We start from the raw sequence: 27,907 nt of genomic DNA on the forward strand, positions 1-27,907 counted from the left end.
AGTGTCACGTATGGATCTTTTTCTCTTATTTTAATTCACCGTCCTAAATTACTCAAGGGTCAGTGACAGATGGGAATAGGGATAAAATGCAGGATTACATGAATGCAGAACTCATGTGTGGGCACTTGTGTAGGTTTTAAGTCTAGCAGGTCTGTCAGGACTGGTTGAACTGTGCCACAGTGCTTAAAACATGATGTTTCAATCTAAGTGGTTGTAATTCACTGTCTTTAAACAGAGAGAACGTGAGCTTGAGGAAGGACATGTTGGAACGAGCTTGTCTGGAGAGACCGCCGGGAGGAAGGAGGCAGGTGAAAAGAGAGAGATGATAACCGCAGCTCTGAGAGATGCGCTCACAAAGCAAGGTGAGGTTCTGTCAGCCTGGGCAGTAGTCCTGGCTTAGTGGTGGGCTGTTAACAGAGCAAGTGAAAGCCCGTTTTCTCTCAAAGATGCTGCTCTGGACTGTGAGTCCAGGTAGGCTTCTGGTAGGCTCTAACCAGAGGCAAGACAAATTAGGTTAGGGCTGTCTGTATCTGTGTTCCACGGGGGAAGAATCTAAAGCTGTGTAATGCATCTCAGCATGATGCACAGTAAAGTACAGAGAGGGTAGCAGAGTTCTCAGGGTGTAACTTCTGCTAAGTCAGTTTGAGATAGAAGATAGGAGCGTGAGGCACATAGGACTAAGTATAGGCTTCTGTAAGAATATTTAAAGATCAGATTTGTTTTGGTCTTGCACTTTAGTTCCATGCTTTTATTTCAGTTTCAAATGCCTCTGCTTTTTTGGCACTAAAACTTCATTTCCGATAAGGAAAATCTTTCAAATGTCATCTGCTAGATGACTAGGTTAGTGGTTCTCCTATGAGTTGTAATGAACAGTGTTAATGAGCTAATAGAGGACGAGTTTTAAAACAGAGGGCAAGCATGAGAGGAGCCAAGCCAACAGCCCTGCAGTTCAAAACCCTCAGCTGTGAGTGGTAAAGCCAGGAGAAGGGAGATGTGAGCTGCCCTGTGCTGCTCTGTCACTGTGGTTAGAGACTAAAGGGAGCCTGTGTGATTTTTTTCAGGATGAGTGTACTCAGTTCTCTTGCCTGCTGAATCAATAGCTTTTCTCCTGATGTGTCGGAGAAGGTTCTTTGGTCACTGTAGTGGAGACACATTGCTGCAGAGCTGGGCTCTGAAGTTCTGACCACATTGTGTCAGTCCAGCAGCCATGGGATCACAACACGTTTGCTCCACAGGATCTCAGATATTCTTCAGCCTGAGTTTTTGTAGATGGCTGGTGTTGTGTTCTGCCTATCGTGTCTGACTCGTTTGGTTGTTTTTTCTTTAACCTTAGTGCAGTTGTAAAACAGCTGTTCTTTCATTCAGCCTGCAGATTTAAAGAACCCAGCAAAAGCTTCTTTAAAATGACGCTTAGCATGAAGTAGCAGTGATTGTGCCTCATCCTCATGTCCAAAGTGGCATTGCTGCTGGCTGGAGCCAGCGGAGGGCTGTAGGAGGCTGGTTCAATGCTTCTCAGCTTTGGTTCTGAAGGTTGTGATATGCTGGCAGTTGCAGAGCAGTTTGAGGAGTCTTACAGGCTTTTATTTGTACTTGTTTTGTTACTACTGTATGTGATCAGAAAGGCTAATCACTCTGCCCACAAGGGTGTTGTGAGGATGGGTGAATTTGGCTGGCAGGGCTGGGGAGTGGTCTGCTGGAGACTTCTGGACTTCTTCTTACCTCCCTGCTTCTAGAGCTGGCCTGCAGGGAGCTGAGTGCGTGCTCTGCTGTGAGTCCCCTATTTTGAAAGGGTTGGGGCCACTGCTTCCACGGGGTGCCCCAGGCATCTCAGCTCCCGCATGAGGCAGCAGGAGCCCTAGAAGGGATGTAGAAGTGGCCTGCAGTACTAACTTCTGGGGTCTGGGTGAATGGTTTTCAGCAACTGCCCTGCTTGGATGCTCTTCTTGGGGTGCAGTGCTCTGCCTTGGCTCTTCGTTAGGCCAGGGTGGTCACAGGGGTTGTCGTGGGAGCGCTTCATGCCCCGGCTCGCTATGACCCATTCGTTACTGATTCCATTTTGGGGGGTGAATGAAATGGTGGGGTATTAGTGCTGTATAAAAGTGGTAGTTTGAAAAATAATGCTGGAGGGAGGGTCACATTGCTGCCGGATTTTTTTTTTTTTTTTTTTTTTTTTTTTTTTTTAAGCAAAGGCCCAAATAACTGGGATTTCCTTTTGGTGTTCCAGAGACAGGAATTCATTATTCAGATACTTTCTATTTTGAAAATATTTCTCTGTTCCTTTTGCATTCAGGGTAGTGCCAACAGTGGATCATCTGGTTGGGGGTCTCCTCACCTAAATCTGAAATTTGAAAGGCTTAAAGCTATTGTGCATGTAATTTCAGTTCCGACTGCCTCTTGCTGATGCAACCCTCCCCTTATTTCCTCTGCCTCTCATATAATTCTTTAGTGGTTGCTTTTGGAAGAAAAATCTACCTTTCTCTTCTTGTGCTGTAGCTCTTTTCTGCAAATAATATGCCAGGACAAGCTTATTTGGCTATAAAAATAAAGCAATTCGCTCCTTCCCTCAGCACCATCCTCCCCCCACAATAAGAGTGCAGTGTTGTCAGAAGATCATCTAATTTGGCGACAACTGTTTGCTTTGGATATGGGTTCAGTGTCTCTTCAAGATTCTCCCTAAGGGCATAATTAGCCCAAGAGAAGGAAAAAACAGTAGTAGTGATTCAGAAGAAAGCTGTTCTTTTGAACTGTAGTTGCATAACAGAAATAACAGAAGTTTGCCTTTGAACAGCATCTCTTCAGACTACTGTAACACTTGGTCTTATTTTTTAATCACCTTCAGACAAATTTAGCTCCTTCCTGTACGTAAACTGCATATTGCTTAATAGTTTTATTTTAGCACTGGCAGTGAATTTCAGCTAAATATAATCTAAAATATTGAATTGTGTAGGTGTAAGCCCTTGTAGTTGTCTGGTTGCAAATACCTTTATAAAAGGTTCTCTGAAATAGCTGTTTCTTTGAAAGTCGTAGCTGGTCTTGTGCTGTGAGCAAACACTGATTCCCTTCCCATCGGTGTTCAGTCTTGCATAAAATACACATACAGCATGAACTATTTAGTACTTCCAAGTAACAAATATAGCTGGAGAGAGAGAGGGCTGACAGTATGTTAATGCTTTAGTTGCTTCATCTATTTAGGTCGATGTCATGAAATTAACTGAAAATAGAAGCAAACTTTTCATGTGGATGTTTCCTGTGGTGATGAGTAGGCACAGCCCAACTTACTTTCTCATTTGCTTTCTATAGTTTCTTGTAGAGTCTTGAAACAATCCTGGCTGGGGCTGAAAGTTGAATTTTTTTTTTTTTTTCATCTGCTCATACTGTTTCCAACATGTTCTTTGCTTTGTTCTCTTCAACTGTATGTACTGCTGAACACGACTGTTTCTTGTAACTGTGTAGTAGGTAATAACACAACAGGAATGTATTAGTGTTACCCAAAGACAGACCCCATGGACATCTATTAAATTATTCTGTTGCTGCTTTGCTATTGCGAGTACAGTTTTGCTGCAGCCCAGTTGGATTATTCTGTTTCTACTGGTTAAATGTGCATAAAATTTAGCACCAGTGTGTCCATAATCTCTATTTCACTTGTACTGAAAGGCAAGTACTTATTCAGAGATGGCTGCTATCTGAAATAGTATGGGCTACTTCACTAACTTCTTTCTCTCATGCTCTGGCTTCCTGCTCGATGTAAAGATATGCTTTGATCTGTGTTTTTCAGCGTGTATTAGAAATCTGGAGGCTGACTTCAGAAGAATATTGAAAACCGAGCTTTTCAAGTGCTTATCAATCTTGTTTGAGATTAGGTTTTCAGAAGTAGTGAAGTAGTCGGTAGCTTTTACTGCCCATTCTTGATTTTTTCAGTGCCTGCTGCTCTGAGCTTCTGACGGTCTCTGCTTGGCTCGTTGTGCTGAGCTGTAGGTGCTCTGGCTTTGGGAATCAAATCCACTGCACAGAGAAGTTGCCCAGAGATTGGTGCTGCCGGATGTATGCTTCTGCAGGCTGTGCACCAAAATGTTTGTGTATGTCTTTGGGTTTTGGTGTGATTTATGTATCGCTCTGAAACTCCAGGTGGCACTAACAGCTCACAGCTGGGTCGGGGATTAGTAACACTGGTGCAGTCTCTGAAATGTACCACAGAATTCAGTTATTGGCTATGGGAAAATGAAACATTAGTTTGAAAAACACAAAATTCTTCTGTGAATACCTGTGAGTAGAGTAAATGTAATGACTGAAACCAGGCAAAGTTAAGCCTGCTAGATTTTCTTGCTGTTCCTTAAAAATATCTGTGTAAATAAATGGGAAATACACAGTTAACGGGGAAGAATCCAGGAAGCAGAAGATGCTCAAGTCCAACAGCGTGGAAGCTGCCAAGAGCTGGTGGTGAGCTGACTGCAATACTAATGTGCTGGCGCAGATGTAGCAGCTTATCAGTAGCAGATTAGATAGCCAAAACTCAGCGTTGTGGGCCTGATTCTTCCCTTGTGTGCAGTTATTGGAGTTGGTGGTTACCCATATATAACAGGGGAAAAGAAGTATAAATTCACTTGTATTTGAAGATCACCCATTATTTTTAGGTTTTGGAAGGGCTTTGGAGAGTATTGTTTTTTTGAAATTAAGTCTATTAAGCTGGAACAAAGTACAAGATATATTTAGGCAAGGATAAAATTTGCTATCCTTTCTTCATAACACAGCACTTTCCCGAGGCAAGGGGTCACCATCTTTATACAAATGGACGTGTAGAGAAAGAAATGTGCTCAGAATGACTGAAAGCTTCGTTAAAAGCCAGCACAATCTCTTCTCTAATAACGTTAGTTCTCTGTGTATTAGTTCGGGCTACTTAAGGAAAAGAGCTGTGCAGGCTGATTGCCTTCTTCCACTTAAACCTTTTGACCTGGCAGGACAGTTTCTGCTAAAGCTGTCACTGACTTTTAAGTTCTTAAAGATATTGAGAACTTCTAAAATGGTTCAATTTTGAGAATTCAGTTTTTTGAATCTTCTTATGAACAAAGAGGAGAGATGGAGACTCTTCTTTCTCACTTAATGCCCAGACCTCCAAGCTATGCCCCATCGTGTTTGGTTGGCTGGTTGCTGCTGGTTGGCAAGGGTTTAGCTGTAGCCTGGGCATATTTGCTGCATCCTACCCAGTCATCAGGCCAGTCAAAATAGATAAAGGATGTGAGAGGAGCTGGAGTTATGAGGCAGGGGTACGGGAGGCACTGTGGAGACCTGAAGGTCTTCCATGGGAGGGTGGGTGGGTGGGAGGGCAGCCTGAGGTCCTGGCCATGGAGCTGTTGCTCTGTGCTGAGCTGGGGCTGCTGGCTGGGGTAGTGCAGGGCATGTTTCTGGGGAAGCTGGTTCTTCTTTGAGACAGCCTGTTTGAGAGTCCCACCACATTCTCTTGCTTTTCAGCCAAAAAGGGGATCGTATGTGCTCTCCTCCTCAGTGGAGCTTGTCTTCCCAGGTGTAGGGTCCTTTTGCTATTCAGTTAGTTGAGTGACTTGTCTTGCAGGTCTTTATCTGCACAGTGTCTGGGAGCAATGGGGAGGTGACTTCTGTCCATAGCATGTTTATTCTGTTCTCTGATGGCTGCTCTGGTGAATGGTGGTGGATGTCTGCGAAGATGGCTTTTTGGGGTAGAGGGCAGCTGTTCTTATCTTGGGACGGCAAAGCCAGTGTGGAAGCTGGTGAAACTACTGGAGCTAAGGGGTTGGACATCCCATTTCTCAATCTTCTCCATGGTAAGACGTCTCAAGAACTTGCATTTGATTTGGAGGTTCAATTAAAATGGGATGAGGTGCCATGCTGTAGATGCCCATGGCCTCGCTTCTTGAAGATGAGGCGTGCCTTGCTGGAGTTGCTTCTGGTGGAGGTCAAGAGCATCACTCCTTCATGGCAAACACTCTACGACAGCTCTGCAAATGGTCTTAGACTTTCCTTTGTCAAAGATGCCAGATATAGACAGGTTTTCTTTTGTTTTCCTTCAGCGCTAGCTGATGCAGGTGAAAGTATCAGTGGTCTCTGTGTCTGTCTGTCAAAAGCAGAATTTGACTAGATATCATACATTTGAGTATTGGAGGTTTTATATTCCTATGCCCTTGGTGCCCTGGCAATTCAGTGCTGCAAGGGAAACAGTGCTACTGGATTAAAATGGACATCTGGGTTTAAGTGAAAACCCAGACATTAAGAATTTACTGTCTCCTTCATGGACAGCTGTTGCTGCTGGAACTTAGAGCTACTGGCATTTCCATCCTTGACCTTCACCAGTCTCATTTTCTTGATTCTAGGTTAGGTTTGGTTTGCTTGACATAGCAGCTGTGATTCTTGCAGCAGCTTCAGCAGGCTTTTACTACGAGTTAAAAATGTTCAAGAAATTCTGTGTTTTCTTTATGATGAGAATGATCTGAAGCAGCATTTTGGCAGCTCTGCTGATGGAGGAAACTTTCCATCCGATTTTGAACTACAATATCTTTTGCATGTAAGGTATAGTCCTGCAATCCTTTATCATGTTCCTTTATCCGCCATGAGTGCGTGGAAGCAAGCCCTTCCACAACTCACTAGCCTTTTGCTCCTTAAGAGCAATTTTTTTCAAAAAAGCTTTTTTGGGAAAAAAAAAAAAAAAAAAAAAAAAAAAGAACAGAGAAGTTGACTCTGAGATGTGCTTTGCAAGGATTTCTTGAAGATTGAGCAGTGCTGGAAATAAAACCTGAGGTTTCTCCTACCGTGCTTGGGCGATCTGAAAATTTCCAATTCCCTGATCCTACCTCTTTCTATTTTGGTATAAATGCTGATATAATTTGAACAGGTTCCTTTCTCAAATTACTCTTCTATTTTTCTTACTTGTTTTCTAGCATTAGTCAGAATGCTGTCTCTGAGACGGTAGCTCGAGTGCAGCAATTGTTTCAGCTTTTCAAAATGGTCCTTACAATGCTGGTGATGGATTACTGCTGTATTGTAACCTTCAGTTCAGGCCTTTTAACCAGCACGCTTGCAAAATGGCAGGAAACTGGAAACTTTTCCCTGTAAACATTCCCCTAGTTTGAAGTTCCCCTTTCTTTACTGTGTTTTCAGCTTTAAGGAATAATCATTGCTTCAAAACAGGTTTTTATTTAAGGAGATTGCTTGATAGAACCACGCTGATTTGTCAGCTGCATATTACTTGTTCTTCTGAAGAAAGCTTTCTGAAAGTCACTTTTTTTTTTTTTTTTTTTTTTTTTTGAAGCATAACGTGACATCAGATTGGCTTTCACCAAGCTTACAGTTACTGAATTCTCACAGGGTGTTTAAGTCTTTCTGCCTTTTGGGGTCTTTACAACCACTCATCTGCTTGATTCTTTTATTTAAAATCTTTACCTCTGTGCTTTCAAAGTCTTTAGTTGAAGCATGCTTTTGGTAGTGTAAACATCTGTACTGGAGGGTGCCCTCGGGTTTTCTCCTGGACATCTGGCAGTGTTAGGATAGTCAGAGGAATCTTAAAGTTGTGGATGTGACTATTGCAGATGCATTTTTTCGACTGCAGATATGATGCTGCTTCTAATATGTGGACAGTTGTACTAGTAGAAATTTGGGTTATCTTGGTTATTCTGCTTTCAGAATTACCATGCTTACTCACATGTGCATGCAGCTAATCCAAATTTGGAGACTTGTTATGTGACACCGGTAAAATAATCTAGCAAAGACATCACCAAAATACCTCGATTTCCTGTAATGCGAGATATATGTGTGTGTGTATATATAGACAGTGGTGTCCTGCCTAAGGTATGTATCTGAGGCTGAAAGTTCAGCAGAGTCCCTCAATAAATTCTTAAAATTCCAGAGAATGGACCTTTTAAACTATTTACGTGATGGAGTTGAAATGCTGTAATGGTCTTAAACAGTTGCAGAGCTGTTTTGCACTAGATGATGGAGCATTCACCATCTGTTACAGAGGCCATCTCTTTTGGTTAAAAGTCCGTCTGTGGTCTATTAAACTCCAGTTTGATTCTCAGGGCAAACAATCACCGAATGTTTATTGGCCTACTGCCTGATGAAACTAATTTCACCCAAAAGCTTGTTTAAAAGCTTAATTCAAGTCTTTATGACAGTGACACCGAATTTCAGTGAAGCTTGGCAGGTTTCTGGGTCATCCAAAATTTATAATCTAGTGTGGAATCAACTAAAATACACACTTGTGATCAGACATTGTGCCTTTACTGAGTAGAGCTTATTATTTAACCTGCTGGTAATTTAAGGGCTCCTTTGAATATTAGGCTGTAGATAAAATATGATGTTTCTCTTGAGCCTTAGGATCTGAAGATACGTAAGGGTTATGAGCCCAGTCCCATTGAGACAATACAATGTATTTGGAGGGTGTTGCATCCAAATATTCACTTACAGTTATTGCTCCCAATAATACTTCCCAAGAGCAAGCTTAAGAAGTGTGTGTGTGTGCTGTGAGCTCTGGCATGCATAGGTGCAGACTCTGGGGCCGTCAGTAACATATGATTCAGCTACTGTTTGTAGAAGAGCCTTGGCAGAGGCATGGTGGAGCTGTGGCACAGCTCGTGGCAGGGGTGAGCTGGCCTGAGTTTTCTCAGTGGTTGTTCTGCAGAAACTGCTGCAGAAACGTAATGGGTGAGACCCTCAAACTGGTTCTCTGGAATGTTCTTTACCAGGGCTGGTTTGAAGCTCAGCACTTCTTGGCTCCTGCATAATTCTTTGCATTTTCTTCTTTTAGTCCGAACTGGGGGCTAAAATATAGTGCTCAAAGAAACAGGCTTGAGAGTCAGAGGGACTTTGCTCACAATAGATGTAAAGAGCGTACAGACGTGGTCGCTGATACTTGGTTTAATTTCCAAGTCTGAAAAAATGTGTCATGGTCCATGATCGCTGTGATGGCTTGGCAAGGTAACTAGACTGGCTACCAGAGCTACCCAAGCAGTGAAGACTCGAATTCAAAAGCTTTGTGCAGTGCTTTAAAGAAGTTCTGCAAATATACGATGTTTCTTCCAGTAACTCTAGCTGTGACTCCTGGCAGCAGCAAATAAGATGAGTAAGCCCCTTCTCATAGCTAAAGCTGGCTGAAGTTTGTAAGCCTCTGTTTTGATGTTGAACATGTACAATTTTCTTGGCCTTTATAGGAAGCTGTGGGCGCTCCACATGGTGGAAGTTGGTCTAAGCAAGTTAAGAGAAAGTGTTGCAGCTTTGGGCTCCGGAGTTTGGCACCTTGTCCAGTTTAGCTGCTTCCTCTCTTCCCTTAAGCAACGCAGTAGTGGATTTGGGCAAGCATGCCCTAGTTCCAATTTAATTTTAATCTAAAACTCATTTTAAAGCAGCCACATTACTTCTATTGACAATCTGAGAGAATAATCTTATATGAACACTGTTGCTGGGTTCTGAGAAATATAAGATGACGACTAAGGCTGCAGTGGTTGATATCAGCAGAGTCTGGCTTTCCCATGCTCATCATATTCTGTAAGGATATGAATTCTAGCAGTACAGGGAGGTCTCTGAGATTAGACCTTGCTGGACAAACCTTTTTGCAAAGAAATGCAGAAGAAATGAGCAGGAGAGACTCAGGGTAGGAGGAGATGATGTGATGCCGCCAAATTCAGTTGTGGGGATTTGGTTGTCTCACGCAAGGATCAACAGGGAGATGCTACGTCCAGTCCTAGATGGTGACTTCAATATCACCCCTGGCTGTGCCGGATATCAGGTCCATATCAGAAGTGCTGATCAGAGTTATGTTGATGTCTTCTCCAGGAAAGGGCCGGATGATCAGCTTGGTAAAATATCAAGGCTTTTTGGCTTGCATCAGTTCTCTCCTCCTTGCTGCATTTACTTAACCCGGGCATACGTGCAAGGAGGATGAGTTTGAAATGTTGTCTGTTCCCCCTGAGTTGAGAGGGAGCTCAGGGCTTATTCTTGGGAGCAGACTGAAGTCTCTGAACCTTCACTTAACCTGGCTGTCCATCCCTTTGCCATCAAAAGGGGGCCCCCACCACTTGGTTCTGCCAATCACCCCCCTTGCTATGACCCAACTGTTCACACAGTCTCTTGGAGAGCTGATCAGGGAACAGATCAAGCTAAAACTACATTTGTCCACCCTCCCATGAGGTTAAGAAGCTGCACAAGGAGACTGGAACAACGTAAGATCAACAAGTAAGAGGAGTCTGGTCAGATCTCTGTTGAATTTCAGTGGCGGAGTAGTGGAAGCAGTGTGCTCTAGATGCTGTGTGATTTCTTGTTAGCTGTGCATGTCTTCACACTGTTTAATTTCTAGCTGCTGCAGCTGTTACGGCATCTGCTGTCACTTTAGTTCCTGGCTGGCTTTGTGTACTTGGAGGTGCAGGGGACTTTGGGGTGCTGTCATGCTTCCCTGGGGCCCTGCTGCATGAGACATGGTGACCAGTTCCAGGCAGGGTGCTTGTGCCCATTTCCATCGTACCAGGTGAAGGCTGCTTCTGTGAACAGGTATTTTTTTACCCCCTCTTGGGTAGGAGGAGCAGGAAGGAGGCTTGAGACCTGAAGTCTGATTTCCCTTGAAAATGTTAATAAAAACATCTGCCCAAAGCTTCTGGTGGAGATGTGCTGGGTTTGGACAGCCAGGCCACACAGATGCATAAAATGCTACTGCATGAGTGACACTGCGAGGCTTCTCAAATTCCTCTTATTTTTATGCTGATTTCTGAAGTGATTTTTAATCCTTCAGACACATTGGTCTCTATGCACTTTTTTCAAAGAAGAAAATAACCTAACTCAAGCAGTTTGGGTAATAATAGTACTTAGTGCTTAACAGACACTGTAGAATTAATCCTTCTGGGCCAATAAATTTAAATAAAATTGTGTTGATCTTGGCTTAGGAGCGTGAAATGATGTGAAATCAGCTTTCCTCTGGGTGTGGAGTAGTGGCTTCCTTGCTTATCTGATTACTGTGGCTCTGTCATGGCCAGGGGAGATGGTGTGTGTGGTGTTGGTGAACCCATGAAGCTTGAGTTCAAACTGAGCCCTGAATTTTGGTTCTCTTCCACCATTGCAGCTGCAATGTCAAGCTGCATTGCAGCTGCACGGTCAATCAGATGTTCTCCAGGCTTGGTCAGACCTGCTGAGGAGCAGGAACAGGTCTCCTTGGTCCTGAGGAAGAGTCAGGTCAGGAGTAGTTACTTAGGGCCAGGAGAAGCTGCTGGTGCCCTGTCCTGCTCCCTTCCATGCCCCATCCCTTGGGGTCAATGCAGGTGTCCCACACCGCTGTTGCAGGGCTACCCTGTTACTTGGAGAAATCTTAAGGCCACCCCAGAATGATTCAGACAGCTGAGCAGTACAAATAAATCCCCTCTGGAAAAAACTGCCTCAAGCAGGCCAAAGTCCCTTGGGTGGCCATGGCCTTTGCTCAGATGTGTGGGCTCCCAGAGTCAAGTGACGAGCGATGTGCGCGGGCATTGCCGATCTTGGTGTTGTGTTTGTGCTAACAGGGAAAAGCAGCACTGAGGTGGAGATGCTTAATAATTCTGTTACCCCTTATTATATTTTGTGTGTCAACTATTTCAGGCTGAAATTGATCATTTGATTTACCTCTTGTCTTCAGGTTACAAGCTGATCGGAAGCCATTCTGGGGTGAAGCTTTGTCGATGGACAAAGGTATGCTTTTTTCTCAGTTCATAAATAAATAAAAAGATAAAGCTAGAGACTTATTCAGGTATTACAACTTACATGTGAAATACCCTTTAAAAATGTGATATTACCTGCAAGAAGACATTCTGTCTTACAGGCTGTAGTTCTGCATTTCAAGCTATTAAAAACTTGCTGCTAAGAGTGAGAACATGACTGTGGCAAAGAGCTGGGAACATCATTTTCTGTTGTTGTTTTTCCCGTTTCTGCTGTCTGCTAAAATATCTCCTACCTACTAAAATATATGGCAGGAGCAGAACGCCACGGGAAAGTGGGAAGGTTTCGTCATAGGTGTGAGGTCTTTTGAAACAAAGATGACAGTCCATCGCTACGTTCAAATGAGTGCGCAAGGGCACTCATTAAACCTGTTGTTCTGTGACTAAGGCATCTGATTTGTAACAGGCAATGTTCCTCCACTATTTTGCAACACTTGCCAAGGTCTAGATAGCAAAGTAACTGTCACTAGGAGTTTTTTAAATTTAGTCTTTGGGGGTGTGTGTATCTATAGCTGTACATAATATACATGTGGGTATATATATGTGTGTGTGTATGCATATATAGGTGGAAAAAAATCATCCCCCAAGTCCTATAGTTGTAGGCTATGTAAGCCATTAGCTTTTCAAGTAGTTTGTTTGCAGGCTTAAGACTTTTCCCAGTGGAGGTGCAGAGCCCTATAGAACAAACGTCAGCTGCTTTGGAATGTGTGTTTTAGTTGTCCTCTGCAGGTCCCTGAGAAGCAGTTTGCAGCTCTGAAGTTGAAAGCTGGCCTGTAATGGTATACATTTGAGGAGTAACATTGATTTTAACGTGCTCAAGCCTTCAGCATTCGCAGGATGATAAACCAGGAATCAGCATCTCATCAAAATGCCAGCGCATCTCTAATTCTTGAGCTGTGGCAGCGATCAGTTCCTTGGTCTCTCAGCTCTCTTTTTGCTGCATGATTAACTTTGTTTATTTTTGAAAAGAGCTCTTTGAATGGCAATCACCTAAGTGGGTGGCTGCAGTGAGGTTTTTATTGAAATGGCTGGTATCAATGAACTGTCTTATCAAAAGACTTGTTCTTGTGAACAGCTTAAAGAGCCCACCGTTGTATTGTCATGAATATTTGAGACATACTGATCCCAGTGATGCTTCTGCTGTTTACTCTTGCAAATATTTCTCTTCCATCATTTTTAGCGTCAGAGAAGGCCACGAAATGTTTAAAGAAAAACTTGTCAGACTTCATCAATGCTGTGACTGAGAGAAAACCAGAGAACCTATTTTTATTAAAGAACTGAAATTTAATGCAGCACTGTAAAGCCATTTCACAAAATAAATAGCAGCTCTGTGTGCTTAGATAGTACCATACTATTTTTAGCTTAAGCAGGAATTGAACATAAAGCCTTCTAATAAATTGAGCTGAAATTGGTTACAGGCAGTGGCTTTGACTCAGATTCACACCAATATGTGAGTGTCTTCAGGAGGTTTGTTCCAGATTTGTATCAGTGGAGAGAAGGAGCCAGGGCTACAAGGAATAGTATTAAGCAGCGCTCCACAGTGATATCTCAGATTAAAATGATTGTGTCTGTTGTATTCTGGAAAAGAGCATAAACCCTGCAAATTTAAGGCAGGGTCCAATTTGCCTGTTTTATGAAATCCATAATACAACTTGCTGTCCTAGAACTTGTGAGTCTCCTGAAACCTCTGTCATTTGAGGGATGGGTAGAATAAATAGTATTTTCTATTTTGTTTAATCTTCCAGCAATGCTGTACATATGCTAGGCATTACCTATTCTTTCCCTAGTGCTCAGTGGAAACTTTCTCTTGGATCACTAGGACACTTCAGGTAGAGGAAGATAGATTAAAAGTTATTATGTTATATTTCAAATTTTCTCTGGAGAGTGGTAAAGATCCTTTCTCATTTATTATTATTTAACTGAGATAATGAAAGACAGTCTTTGCTCCAAGCAACTTGCATACTAAATAGGAGACAAATTCCGGTGGGAAGGCAGCTGCGGCTCTGTGAAGGAACGTGCGATGTCCTGCTGGAGCCAATGACTGGTGTGAATGAGGGTTTATAAGGTCAGGATATTTATTTAATTTAGTGCTAGAAGAAATGCTTTACTAGACAAATGGAAAGAATTGAGTGTTTCATAGTGCAGCGTTTAAATTGATCCTTGTTACTCTTTATTGGGCTCTTGCAATAATATTTCTTACGGCTTAAGTGGCTTTACCTGCTTTCTTCTGTTGGCTGGTTCAGTTAAAAGGTTCAGTGGAGCACAGTTATGCTTTGGTGCTGCAAGATGCTGATTGTCTGGATAGATCCTTACAGAAACAAGGCATTTATGGTGTCAAGTTTAAAGCTGTGTGAGAGGAAACTTACACAATCAGACTGTATGGTGATACGCCTATTAGGAATTTCTTAAAACAGACTGCATCTATCATTATTCTGACCTGTTGCATAGCTGTGATCTGGCTCGCTGTACCCATCACAGGTGGCTGAACACCAAATTTACTAGTGATTGAAAACTGCAAATATGCCCAGGGAGCAGACTTTAAATCTTTACACTTGGTTTGGTTACAGATAATGTGTTTTAACTTTCTCAGTATTTGTGTCTTTTTCTGCTGCCAGTCGATGCTTCGAGGCCGAGGTGGCTGCTACAAGCACACATTTTATGGAATTGAGAGCCATCGCTGCATGGAAGCCACGCCGAGCCTTGCTTGTGCCAACAAATGTGTGTTTTGCTGGAGGTAAAATATTGTTGCAGTTTTGCTTTGGGGGGAGATCACCTAGTCATGTATTACAGTCTTTCTGTGCTATTGCACATGGGGAGAGGAATCCTGCACTGTGAACAGCAACACAAGAAACAGGGCAATAGAAATATAGTAAGAGGGATGTCTGTCCACGGTGCTAATCCTGTGCCCTGCTCTACTCAACTGTGTGGGCCAGCTGGGCTTTGTTCTGCACCACTCCGTCCCTGTCCTTATCCTCAAACATAGGGCAGTGTCATTCATGTGTCCTTTTCCACTTGGAAGTGTGAGGAGGAGGAGGAGTGAGGAAGGGAGCTGTGCTCACCCCTGCCTTCGTGCATCTGCCTGCACTCCTCCTCGGAGAGCTGTGGAGCCCATGGCTTGGGCCTGAGGTAGGTGCATGGGAGACTGTATTTCCTAGAGGCTGAATAAGATCTGATGGCTCCCCAGCGCTACCTTCCCTAGAGCAGGGTCCTCTGCAGCCACATCTTGGGGCCCCAGCAAGCTCAGACCATCTGGTGGAAGGAGAAATCAGGGAGACAGGAGATGGGCTTTTCTCTGTCTACTGCCCACAAGTCCCTCTGCACCCTGCTCTGAAAAGGTTGGCAAGAGCCAGCACTTGACAGCAGTATGGTTCCCTTTTGAGGTCACTGTCTGGGACTGGCTCATGGTGCTTTGGAGCATGTGGACAGGCCCTCATGTTGTGCAAAGCCACCAAGGTGCTAAATATTCTGTTGTTTTCTTTGAAACTGGATCTTTTGTCTTACCTTCACACTGCAATTCACATTCTCAGTGAGTGAAAAGTGATGACTTCATAACTGTTGCCTTTCTAAAACAGTAGTTAATAAATGATTTTCCATTTTAGCTAGTAAAGTGACCCTTTTCTCAAAGGAATTACTTCACTGTCATTTCTCTGAAGGAAATGAGCTTTGCCTAGATCTGAACTGTCAGCTGCTCTAGCACTGCTAACTCACCAAAATGCCTGGATTTCAGAGGGAGTTTTTTGCTAGGCTGGGGGAGTGCAGGAGGGGATCGGTGAGACTGAGAAGCTCAGCAGAAATAAAAGCAATGACGTGAAAGTGTACCGAGTGGGAGGACACAGAGGTTATTCTTTGAGCTCTTTTGTCTTCTGCCTTGCTAGCTATTTCAAACCATGGGGGCTGCACGTCCTCTGCTATTTGTCTACCCTAGGGGGCTGTCTGCCAGCAGCAGCTATTCCATCCCTGAGCCTGGGTGTCCAATGTACCAGTATTTTCATGCCGAAACAGCTGCGTTTCTGAGTACTGTTTCCTGTCTCTCATAGTCATCAAGTTCTAATAATGCAAATGTTTCAAGAGAATATTTAAATGACAGCATCCACACAAAAGTGCTGCTGAAACTTTGAATGCACTTTGACGCTGCCTTCCATATTAGTATTAAGTATAAGCATCAGATACCACTTGTCCTGTTAAGTTTGCGTTTGGGAGCCTATTCCAGAATGTTAATTGGTGCTCTTGATGGGCTTTCATTGTATCCTGGCTTGAAAGGACAGCAACTGGCAAGTATTACCACTTTTCTTCAGAGCCTGTAATAACAATCTGATGACTGCAACAAAAAATGTACTGCTTATTCCTTTTTTCCAAGTATCAGCTAGCAGTAGTGCATTTAATTCTGCAGTGGTGGCTGTACTGCTAGGAGGAAGACCGCCATGCGTATTATTGTCCCTCTGTCCCTACACAGAAGGTACATCATAAACAGCAAATAGAAAGCAATAACATCACCAAAACATAGTGTTTTGTTCCTAGTATTGCACTGCAGACCATTTAATGCTGTTCCCCTTCAAAATGACCCAACTCCGGCATTTCTTAGCAGCAGTATCCCAGCCTGTACCTAGAGTATGGGGCTGAGCTGGAGAGGTCAAACAAGTGTAAATTAGGATAAATTGCAAAGTGTGATACCTTCCGTGTGACTCATCATTCTGGAGGTGTCATTTGGCACTTTGAGAAGAATCCTGGAAACATGTAGCTCTAATCATACTGAGTGCTGGAATGCTTTTTTTGCTAATGGTAACAACCTGAATGCAAGCAAATAGCTTTCCAGAGGACTGTGCCGAAAAACTTTCTCATTCACCTTCAGTAGGTGAAATGGGCTGCAGTTGTTGGACTTGTCCATGTGGACAGCAGCTGTCTGCTCATCTCTGACCTCTGGATTTGAAGACTTAAGGTTCAGTTTGCATCTCATCTCACGGCTCATTTTATGTACACCTCATCTTGACATAAACCAGAACTGTCACTGAACGAAGCTTTCTCCTCGGCTTTGGCAGCGCTTTCAGACCCTGTGCTTGTGCTGCTACAATCCTTCCCATGGCTGCAAGCTGCGCCAGGTCCTGTTAGTTAGATGAAAGGAGACTTCCTCGTCCACTTCTGTCATTACCTGTTACATGTCACTGCAGTTCACAAACATCCAGCAACATCTACACAGTTCTTACTTTAAACCCACCACTCCTTGCAGATGCTTAATCACAGGAGGCTGAATGCAGAATTACAAGCACCAGTGGCTGGGTAGTATAAATATATTACCTTCTTATTAGCAGTTACCATCTGTGCTGTTGGAGACGTAGGAAACGATAGTTTTGATCTATAGTTGGCAAAATGTTTTTAATACAGGTTTTATGCTTTGCTGGCCTTGTTGTGCAGCTCTGTGCACTAAGCTGCAGATAAGACTGCTGTGATTTTTTTTTTCCTTGATCCCTTTCAGGATTTTGACATTTGTAGAGGCTGCCAGTACTTCCAGCTGCATAACTCACTGCGGCTCTCCGAGGATCACTGAGGAAAAGGCCGAGGAGCCTGTTTGTTTTCTCTTCCTCACTTTGGCAAGAAATGCTGTAGTTCAGCAGCGTTCCTTGGGAACTGGATGTCATTGCAGCTGGCTGGTCATGACTGATGCCTTCTGGCCCCAGACCAGGCATTGCGGGTGGAGCCAACCCCCAAACACTTGGACAGTTGGGCTGCCTTATAAAAGATGCAGCTTGACTTGTGCTCTAGAGACCTTCCTCGTCCGGGTTGGTGGGTAACCTGCCTGTGCCCCCTGCTGGGCTGGCCGCTGGCCCTTGCTTCCATTCCCCTTGTGGCCGGTGGTTTGTTGGTGCAGGTTAGCGATGTGGCAGGTCGTTCGTTTGTGTGTTGTTCCCCTGCAAGGCGGTGCTGCAATAAAAGCAAGAGGGGGTAAAAAAATACAAAACCAAACCCAACAAATTTTAGTTACAGCAACATCCCTAACTTATAACTGTCCCTACAGAAATAGTCCGTCACTATCCATTATTGCACTCAGTTGGTCTCGCTGTTTGTAGTGTCTCTTTAGCTTAATTGTCTAAATGGAAATGTGCAAATGACCGAATCTCTTAATCAATTAGAGCAAGTGTGGGGACTGAGGCTTTCTGACACTGTACTGCGGCACAGCCACCAGGCAAACCTGATTTGATTATGTCCTCTGGCTGAGTGTCTAAAACACGATCAATTTTTGTGGAGCGATGGAACAGCTAAATAAGATTTAAATTAATAGGCTTTATTTTGCATCTGAGGAAGAGGCAAACCAGACAGAATAAAATATCCCATAAAGAAATGTGTTCATATTTCTTCTTTTGTAGCTTTATATTGTTTGTACCTGTACTTGAAGGCTCCAGCTTTAACTTGTACAGTAGGCAACAGCTGAAATTGTTTGGACTGTCTGAATATACGTGGCCAAAAGCCAGTGATTACAGTAAGCCCTGCAAAATGAAGAGATTTAAAAAAAAAAAAAAATAATATTAATCTCCTACAGGAAAGGTGCTTGAAAACTGAAAACAGATCAAAACAAAGTTTATTTTTATTAAAGAACTACTCCAGAGGTGAAGTTTGTCAGGGAAATGTGAAATATGATATCAAAGGAGCTGACAGCAATGCAGATTTGTAAAATAAGTTTGGAACCTGAGCCTGGAAGTTCAGGAAGCCTTTTGGCATCTCCAGTCACCTGTCCTTGTTTCAATTGAGCGAGACTCTTCTCCCAGCATAAGTATAACTCTCCTGTTTTTGTTTACAGAATTGTAGTAGTATATGGTGATGTGTTCACCCTTTTCAGTGTTATTTTTTTCACTGGTTTATTTACCTGGAGGTAACCGTGTAAATGAAAGGGGAGGGGCAGATGGCAGAATATAGCTGGCTCATCCTTGGTAAAACCTGAACCAACGTCACAAGTAATTTCTGAACACAATTTTTTTTACTTTTGATAGAGTAGAGAATGTTTCTCTTGGTGCCTTTATATGCTGCTCTGCCAGCACTGCAGTCACCTGTTGGGCATTTTTCTTGTGGAAACACTTTGGTGGGGTCCATCGGGTGAGGTGGGAGCAAGCCTCTGGGCCTCGCTTGGCTGGGGGCTTCTGTGCTGGCACACGGGAGCGTTGGGGCTCTGCTGAGGCACTGTCAGTGCCCTTGGTGCTGGTTGTTAGAGCAGGATGGAGTTGGATCAGTTGCTCTGTGTGGTACAAAAGACTGCACTGCTAAGCGTGGTCCTTGGTAATGGCTAGACGCTGGTTTGCCAAATCCAGGCATGGAAGCGTAGCGGTAAGGTTCCTGTCAGTGACCTTGAGGTCAATAAAGCCCCAGTGTGGCATCTATTGTGAAGGGCTCCCAGCTCACCCTGTGCAGTGAGGAGCATTTTCATTGCTATTGTTATGTAAAAGGCTCACAGGGGAAAAAAAATAGCCTGCCAGCACTTTCTGGGGCTGAAGTCCATGCTTTTCATCTCACAGCCGCGTGCGTTTTTGTGTTCTTGGACTTGTTACTGGCTTTTGTAGCTGCCATGGCCAATCTGTGTATTTATGGCGTTAGTGGTGACTGTAACCAGATCACTGGCTAATGGAATGCTTACGTATGTCTTGTTGGGTATCGTAGGTGACTTGGTAGCCAGTTACAGCAATGAGTAACTTGATGGAGTGATCGTGGGCTCTGAAAGTGACCCTGCACATCCTGAGGGCTGCCTTTGGGATGGTTTCTTACGCTGTGCTGAGCACGGTGCCTGTTTCTGCTGGGAAGGAACAAAATACACCGACACAGCCTTTGGCAGGCCTCTGGGAGGTGCTCAGCAGCACCTGCTGTTCTATAAACTGTGCCCTGCTTATAAAAGGTGAGTATTTTTGACATCTGAGGGTTGGGGTGTAATTCTTCAGCATGGCCTGTCTTCTGTCCTTAAGACTTCGGAAATGTGAGTTCAAAAAGGGGATTTGTCTAGAGCCTTGTGAAGCTCAGTCCCCTCTGTTTGGGGTAGCTGGCAAATCCAACCTCATCTAAAGCAATCACTGTTGTTAGTGCCACGAGTTGTAGGCAGTTGTAACATGACTATCTCAGGAAAAATTACACCTTGTGATTTGGCAGCACGTTGAGGGGGGAGCATCAGCACTCCCCAGGAGCTGGAGGGAGGTCAGCTGCAGTGTGTTCTAGGGAAGTGCTCTGAGCTGCTGGATTTGGGATGAAAAAATAAATCAGCCATGGGTTTTTTATCTGTTTCTGAAAAATCTTTTTTTTTTTTTTTTTTTTTCTTTTTACCTAAATTGATTTCAAAACATGGATGTCCAAGTTTTCTTTCTAAAATACTCACTATTGTCACTGTTAAAATGAGTTTTCTTTGGATATTTAGATATCCAAAATTTGATTTTGGACTTACTTCCCCAGTGTTTTCTTCTCTAAAATAGCTTATTCCATGTGTTTTGATTTTTTTTTCCCGAATTTATTCATTATAAACTATTTTTCTTACTCCTAAACCTAACAAAAGACTTCTCAAAGCAACACAAAAAAAATATTTAATGGGAAGTTTCTGTAGGTACATTGTTCCTTTTCCTTTGACAACAGTCTAGATAAGAACAAAAAACTAAAAATGCCTATCAACTTACTTTTTTCTTCTTAAAGTGAGTGTTGTGTGATTTGTAAAAACAATCTGAGACATGAAGTCTCTGGTGCATCCTCTGCGGAGGGCAGGTCCAGGTGAGCCTGTGTCGGTCCTGATTGATGGCTGTGTGCTGCCTGTGCTTAGAGGCACGAAGCAGTGATTCCCTCGCAGCATGCTGTGGTGTTGGTCTGCAGGGGGACTGGTAGAACCAGGCATCCCTCCTCATTGTTGTTTTGAGGCCATTTGTGATTCTGCATGCCTGGAGAACAGCCTGTCCTCGCTATCCCATCCCTTGTGGAGGAGGCGCTCCCCAGCTCTTTGCCTCCCTGTGCTGCGTTTTGCAGCCAGTGGCAGGTTACGGCAGCTTGTCACCAGCAGGGCGGTGATGTCCTCAGCCAGTGGGTGGTCTGTTCCTAATGGCATGCTGTGGGTTTGCATCTCCAGAAGTGTTGGTTCCACCTGGGGCTGTGGCAAGCCTGCCTCCTGCGCTGCTCAGCTCTAAGAAACCGCTGAATGGGGCCAGTTCCGCACACGCCCTGCAGCTGTCCTTCTGGCCAGGTCTGGTGCCGTTCTGAAGCAGTGGCGACTGATCGCAGATCTAAGCTTTCCACCACGATAATGTACTCTTTAAAAATAGTGCCTTCTACAGAACATTTCCTTGGTCAAATTGTGAAAATATTGGGTAAATCAGAGTCCAAAGCTTGAACTCTTCTCTTCTCCTTTGCCTACAAGGTGGCCACCACACCTACGTGGTGGTCTTGGTGTGAAATGTTCTCTGTTGGCTGTTCTCATCTGCAGGCTGTCTTCTCAAGGGGGTGTGGAAATCACAAACACTTAATCCATTGTGTCCCAAGGAATTCAAAGTTAAGAGGGGCTGATACAGAAATCCTTGATTCCTGCTAAAGCAGGCGTTGCACTTGCAGTCTTGTAGTCTTTTTGAAGTTGCATTTCTGTGTTGGCCACACGCTTTCAGCTTATTGCTACCCACCGTGATGCTCCGTCAGCTGATTCATCCAGCACATTCCAGGGCAAGGTTACCACCCGAGTGAAAACACTTTTTAGAGAAGTATTATTAACTTGTCCTTTCCTAGTCTCATCTGGTTTGTCCCTTTGTCATTAGGAAGAAGAGGTGCCAACGCTTCTTATCACGGAGGAACAAGTTTTGTGTCCTTGTGTATTGGCCAAACTTTTTCCTTGGTTGTCTGCTTGCTCCTCATGTCAGTACAGGGAGAGGCTTTCTTGTTGGCCCTTTTGTACGTCCTTTGCTAGGTGTATCATACTCTGTGCATTGATCTCTCTGATTGTGACCCTGTGTTCTGAAGTTCTTCCTTTTTTTTTTTTTTTTTTTCTCAGCTGGAGGATTGCAAGGTTGCAGAAGAGCCTGTGATTCTGCTGGATTGGTTTCTTGTTACGCTTTGCTTTATATTGCCACAGTTGCACTTCTGCCTTAATAGGGTTTAAAAACCTGCTAGTTCTCCAGAGCTCCTTTGCCCTTCAACATTTCTCCTCTAGGACCTCACCTGCTGGTTCTTAGGGATCATTGAGATCTTCTGTCTTGAACCCTCTTATTTTTGTTCTGCTTTTCCTTCCTGTCCCTTCCTGGGAATTGCGTACCCTGTCCTTTCCTGATCACTGCCCCCAGTGTTTCCTCACCTTTGTGTTCTCTGCCAGGTATCAACATCAATCACTGGAGTAAAGGATACTTTATACCTGTGCTACAGTTTCCCACAAAGTCTCTTGAAAGACTTCATAATGCTAACCTTTGCTCATAGAAGAAAGCAAACATTTTAAAAGAGGGTCATTGGTTTCTTCTGGCCATGCTGGGAGTTGATTGCAAAATAAACTTTCATTTTAGAGCCCAGATTTTCAGGCTCTCATCCTAAGACCATCTGTACTCATGGTTTCACCCTGACAAAAGAAAAGAGGCACAAACTCAGACACTTCTGGTCATTTTAAAAGGACTTCCTTTATAAACAAGCTGTAGTTTCTTAGCAGGGAGAGAACTACTCTAGTTTTGTAAAGAAGTAGTTGTAAATTCCCCTGGCATTTTCCACAGTTAGAATTAGTGGTGTTGAATGAACCTGTCCTGAAAATAAAGCAAAAGCTGTGTTACTGAAATCGTGCCCTGGCAACTGGGGCTGGGGATGCAGTGCCTCACCGAAGCACCCACCTTTCTCACAGGGGTCTGATTGGGGGCGTGCTGGTGACACTGCCAAATAACACTGGTAGATCAGAGATACGATGAGTGCAAACCAGCCTTGATTGGTGGCAGTCCTTACTAGCTGGGGAAGAGCTGGAGTGAGCCGAGAGCTCGCCATCATCACTTTGTCTTAGTGGTGTGCTGGGATGGCGATGGCTTGTCTCCAAAGGGTCAGGTAAATGTTCCTGACTCAAATTCTAACACAGTAAGAGCTTTCTAGTGTGTGTGCGGGTTTGGGTAGGACTTCTTTGTGTGTGGTGTTATTTTGGGATGGAAAGGAGTATCACACTTAATTACCTGCTCAAGGCTTGAGTAGCTGGTGAGGCAGAGGATGCAGGGGTGACAGCCTGCAGGGGAGTGGGAAGGTGGCGGGGAAAGCCGGTCTCTGCTGGGGACTGCGAAACAATCTCATCAGCCAGAAACCCTTGCTTTGTGCCCTGGGAGAAAAGAAGCTGCTTTTTGCCAAATGAGCTTTGTAGACATGACCCGGTATGTTTAATAAACAGAATGTGCTAAAAATTCAAGGGCTGTTAGACGCTAGTAATTAATAGTTGTCCAGTGTGCATTAAGAGCCTGTTGATCTTCTGCCAGCTTGCCCTATTAAATATACGGGGTACAAGCTATGTAGTTAAACATGTAAGTGTTTTATAAATGCCTTTTTATAGTTGGCATTCAGAAAACTTTCCATGTTGGCAGCGTTTGAAAAAAAAATGCAAAAAAGCTGTTTTTGCTTAAAGCAGCTTTGAGATGGTGAAGCAGTTTGAGAGTAGCATTTGAATCTTTGCTCTTGAAGCGGGCACAGCAGCATTTGGGCTAGGGTCTGTTCTTGTTGACTCTGGAGCTAGAATTTGTGTTTTAGCACTGCTCAAGTGGAGCTGCAGCCAGTGGGAATCTTTTGATGGTCTTCAGTAGGCCATTTCCTTCTAAAAAAGCAGCCATTTCCTTCTGGAAAAAGCACCCTTGTCTCTCTTTTCTCCTTTAGTTAAATGCTGAATGTTATCTCCTAATGCCCTTGGAGATGGAAGGAGTGAGTGAGGCAGGTAACCTCAGTCCTCTCCATGGCTGACTTCCAGGGATGATGAAAGCAGTAGAGAAAAGAGATCAGCTGGTTATAAGACTGAGTTTCAAGAAGATGCATTGCTTGATGTTTTCTTGTCCAGACCTATATTGATCTAATAACGCTATTTTGAAAGGCACAGCAAATATATACTACTCTTCTTTGAATGCATTATTCAGTAAGCCACAGTAGAATTGGTAGGGGAGAAGTAGAAGAACTTTTGTAGTGTATTTTGGGGAACAAACAGGAGAGGGCAGAGAGAACAAGGAGGTGAAAGCACAAATTCTTTGGTTTTCGTAGTGCAGCCTTTAGACATCTTCCTACCCCTGTTCGATACTAATCTGAGTGCAGCAAGGTTAGTGGGAAGTTCCTCTCACCAGGGAGAGGTCCATGCTCTTGTACAGGCTCTCCTTGGGTTGGAGTTGTCCAGGAATGAGCATGTTGCTTTGTGGGGTTTCACTTGCTGGTCTGGATTAGGTTCTTCCAGATGACTTACAGTGGCTGAGTAATATCCTCCCATGGCAACGAATAAAGGAACAAGAAGTTTCAGGTATCTTCCAGGCACTTGAATGGTCGATTCACCTGAGTATGCTTTTTGCATTTTTGAGGAAAGCAAAATGTGGGTACAGTGAGTGTTCTTCTCTGCATAGGCAAGGTCGGCTTCCTATCCCAGTTCAACACAGCTGTCCCTCAGAGGGATGATCAGTGTTTTTTGTCCCTGCAGTCAGTTTGATTCCTAAATTAACACTTAATTTTTCCCTTTGGGTGTCAGAAACTGGGTGGCAGGTCTCAGAAGTGATGAGAAACCCCTACTGAGTAAATCTGGGAGACTAACTGGATTCACCAGAGATGAATCTCTGGCATACTGCAGAATTCCCAGAACCTTTATGTGTTTTGAGTAGCCTGCTATCATCTGTTTTGTTACTAGTGTTAACCAAAGATTGGCTTAGAAGTAAATCCTTTCCTTCTTAGGGTAATAGTTTGCCTTTCCAGAATGGATCTATAAGAGTCTTAGGATCTTCCTTCTTAAGTGCTTTATGTAGCTGTGGTCAGAAGAGGAGGTAGAGCTGGTTTTTTTTTCTTTAAAAAGAGGTCTTTCTGGCTGCAGAGCATCATTTTAACTTCTTAAAAACCTTTTACCCATGATTCAAAATACATATGCTAATGTTTATACTAGACTACAAGGTCCATTCTTTCTGGAGAGGACCAGAGTCTGGGAGGAGAGGGGTAGAAGACTGGTGTTCAAAGGTCACATCTGAGAGTTGTTGGAAGCAGGATCTTGCAGATAATTTGCTCTTGTTTTTCAGTCTTATTAAACAATACCAGAGTCCCCAGGGTGATGGATGGGTTCGTACAAATTGCAGTGAATAACCCAGTCTCTTTTTCCTTCAGACATCATACAAATCCAGTGGGCACAGAGTGGAGATGGAAGATGGACCAACCTGAAATGATCTTGCAGGAGGCTATTGAGAACCATCAGAATATGATTAAGCAGTTCAAAGGTAACCTTTCTTACTCTTGCCCATTAATGATACTTTGGGAAGATAATCACCAGCACCACCTTCAAAGTTTATATTAAAACATTTTGGTTACCTGCAGAATGCTGGTAAGGAGGCATAAGATTTATAATCTCAGAAAGATAGGCAAATAGGAAACTTTGTGGGTGTACTTATTATTTGTTTTTGGAAATGTTCTGTCTTGTTTTTGACCTCAGAACATGAGTCAGCTGTTGGGAATCTACTGCTGCCTTGAGGGAGTACAGTGGAGTTGCCTGTTGTGCATCCTGGCAGTGACATCCTTTCTTTGTGTGTACAGAGGCTTCTGCAGTGGCTGAAGCTAGCCCACATGATGAGTGATGTTGATTCTTATACAAAAGTGAGGGCAGGTGGAAGGCAAAAGGAATCAATTTCTAAACTGAATAGGAAATATGCTGTCCAGCCATATTCCCCTGAGAGCATTTGTTACCTCTGAAACTTCCAGGCTGTATTTTCCTCACTTATAAGTGAGAGGTAGCATTCAGGATGATGATATTTATTAAGAATTACTCAGTATATTTGTGTGCAACTGAAGCTGCAGTTGTTAGGCAGTTTTGAAAATTACTGCATTTTGCTTCCAATATCAAATCTTCATGAGTTCATTCACTTGCTATATATCTGTATATATAGAGATAGATGGCTGTTAGTTTTGTTTTGTTTTTCCCCCAGATGTGTGTAATAAGCTTGGTCTTTTTGCCAAGGTCAGCGTTGTGTGCTCAGAGGACTGGCCAGCTTGGCAGGGCAGGTCTAGAACTCTGCTCTTCCTAATTGACAGCAGAGGCTGCGTGAGCAGCAGGAGTGAAATGAAGCGTCCATAAAACGTGCAAGATGAGCCTCAGTCTTGGCTGTCATTTTGGGAGCCCGTTTGTTTACGTTGGCTGTGCACAGAGAGAACCCAACGGATTAAAAAAGTGACAGGCAAAAAAAACTCGTGTCAGCGGAGGGGAGTTGCTCTGTCTCACTCATTGGACTTATGTAATAGGCAGAAAAATAACTCAAGCTGGGGCCTCATGAGCTTTGTTTTACACATTCATGAAGTGGCTGGTTTGAATCATCTTGCAATCCCAGACCAACAGCTCCAGGGAAGCCAGCTCCCTCGGAGCTCCCGTTCTGAGCTGAGTGGATAGCAGCTAGAAGAGCAAGACCTGGCTGCACTCTGCCCCTTGCATGCAGCCCATTGGGTTGGGTTGCAGTTCTATTGCTCCTCAGGAGAAAAGTGACGGTGCTGTCGTATAACAGGGGAAGAGGATGGTAGTTTGGTGGGGAGGTTTTCCTTACAGAAGAGCTAGTGAGAGGATTGGAGGCACAGTAGGAGTAGTTTGGTGTCAGTAGTGCATCTTCCTTCAGTTCGAGCAAAGCACAGCTCCTGGTGCTCGAGGCAGGGCAGGGTGTTAAGATCACAGAATCACAGAATTTTCTAGGTTGGAAGAGACCTCAAGATCATCGAGTCCAACCTCTGACCTAACGCTAACAGTCCCCACTAAACCATTTCCCTAAGCTCTACATCTAAACGTCTTTTGAAGACTTCTTGCAGGGCAAGCAGGCGATCAGGCCCAGTCAGCATGGCTTTATGAAAGGCAGGTCATTCCTGACGAACCTGATCTCCTTCTATGACAGAGTGACGCGCTGGGTGGATGAGGGAAAGGCTGTGGATGTGGTCTACCTTGACTTCAGCAAGGCTTTTGACACTGTTTCCCACAGCATTCTCCTCAAGAAACTGGCTGCTCTTGGCTTGGACTGGCGCACGCTTCGTTGGGTTAGAAACTGGCTGGATAGCCGGGCCCAAAGAGTCGTGGTGAATGGAGCCAAGTCCAGTTGGAGGCCAGTCACTAGTGGCGTCCCCCAGGGCTCGGTGCTGGGGCCGGTCCTCTTTAATATCTTCATCGATGATCTGGACGAGGGCATCGAGTGCACCCTCAGTAAGTTCACAGATGACACCAAGTTAGGTGCGTGTGTCGATCTGCTTGAGGGTAGGAAAGCTCTGCAGGAGGATCTGGATAGGCTGCACCGATGGGCTGAGGTCAACTGCATGAAGTTTAACAAGGCCAAGTGCCGGGTCCTGCACCTGGGGCGCAATAACCCCAAGCAGAGCTACAGACTGGGAGAGGAATGGTTGGAAAGCTGCCAGGCAGAGAAGGACCTGGGAGTGATGGTTGATAGTCGGCTGAATATGAGCCAGCAGTGTGCTCAGGTGGCCAAGAAGGCCAACGGCATCCTGGCTTGTATTAGGAACAGCGTGACCAGCAGGGCTAGGGAGGTGATCGTCCCCCTGTACTCAGCTCTGGTGAGGCCGCACCTCGAGTACTGTGTTCAGTTTTGGGCCCCTCGCTACAAGAAGGACATCGAGGTGCTTGAGCGGGTGCAGAGAAGGGCGACGAAGCTGGTGAGGGGCCTGGAGAACAAGTCCTACGAGGAGCGGCTGAGGGAGCTGGGCTTGTTCAGCCTGGAGAAGAGGAGGCTCAGGGGCGACCTTATCGCTCTCTATGGGTACCTCAAGGGAGGCTGTAGCGAGGTGGGGGTTGGCCTGTTCTCCCACGTGCCTGGTGACAGGACGAGGGGGAATGGGCTTAAGTTGAGCCAGGGGAGTTTTAGGTTAGATGTTAGGAAGAACTTCTTCACTGAAAGGGTTGTGAGGCATTGGAACAGGCTGCCCAGGGAAGTGGTGGAGTCACCATCCCTGGAAGTCACAGAATCACAGAGAATCACAGAATTTTTTCTAGGTTGGAAGAGACCTCAAGGTCATCGAGTCCAACCTCCAACCTAACGCTAACAGCCCTCCACTAAACC

At 44.3% G+C, this 27,907-nt stretch overlaps 1 protein-coding gene across 3 annotated transcripts in view; it reads left to right on the forward strand.

Annotated features, from left to right (window-relative positions):
• TYW1B (tRNA-yW synthesizing protein 1 homolog B) overlaps window positions 1-27,907 on the forward strand; it is a 107,212-nt gene that overhangs the window by 19,924 nt on the left and 59,381 nt on the right. For 2 of the 3 annotated variants that reach the window (XM_082776612.1, XM_082776613.1), the window contains 4 exons: window positions 236-362; window positions 11,618-11,670; window positions 14,312-14,430; window positions 24,978-25,087. In XM_082776612.1, coding sequence (XP_082632738.1) covers window positions 236-362; window positions 11,618-11,670; window positions 14,312-14,430; window positions 24,978-25,087 — 409 coding nt within the window. The remainder of the gene's footprint in view (window positions 1-235; window positions 363-11,617; window positions 11,671-14,311; window positions 14,431-24,977; window positions 25,088-27,907) is intronic. The other variant, XM_082776614.1, reaches the window with a different exon arrangement.

The sequence above is a fragment of the Aythya marila genome, assembly GCF_965140915.1.
Source record: "Aythya marila genome assembly, chromosome: 20".
In the NCBI taxonomy this organism is placed as follows: domain Eukaryota; kingdom Metazoa; phylum Chordata; class Aves; order Anseriformes; family Anatidae; genus Aythya; species Aythya marila.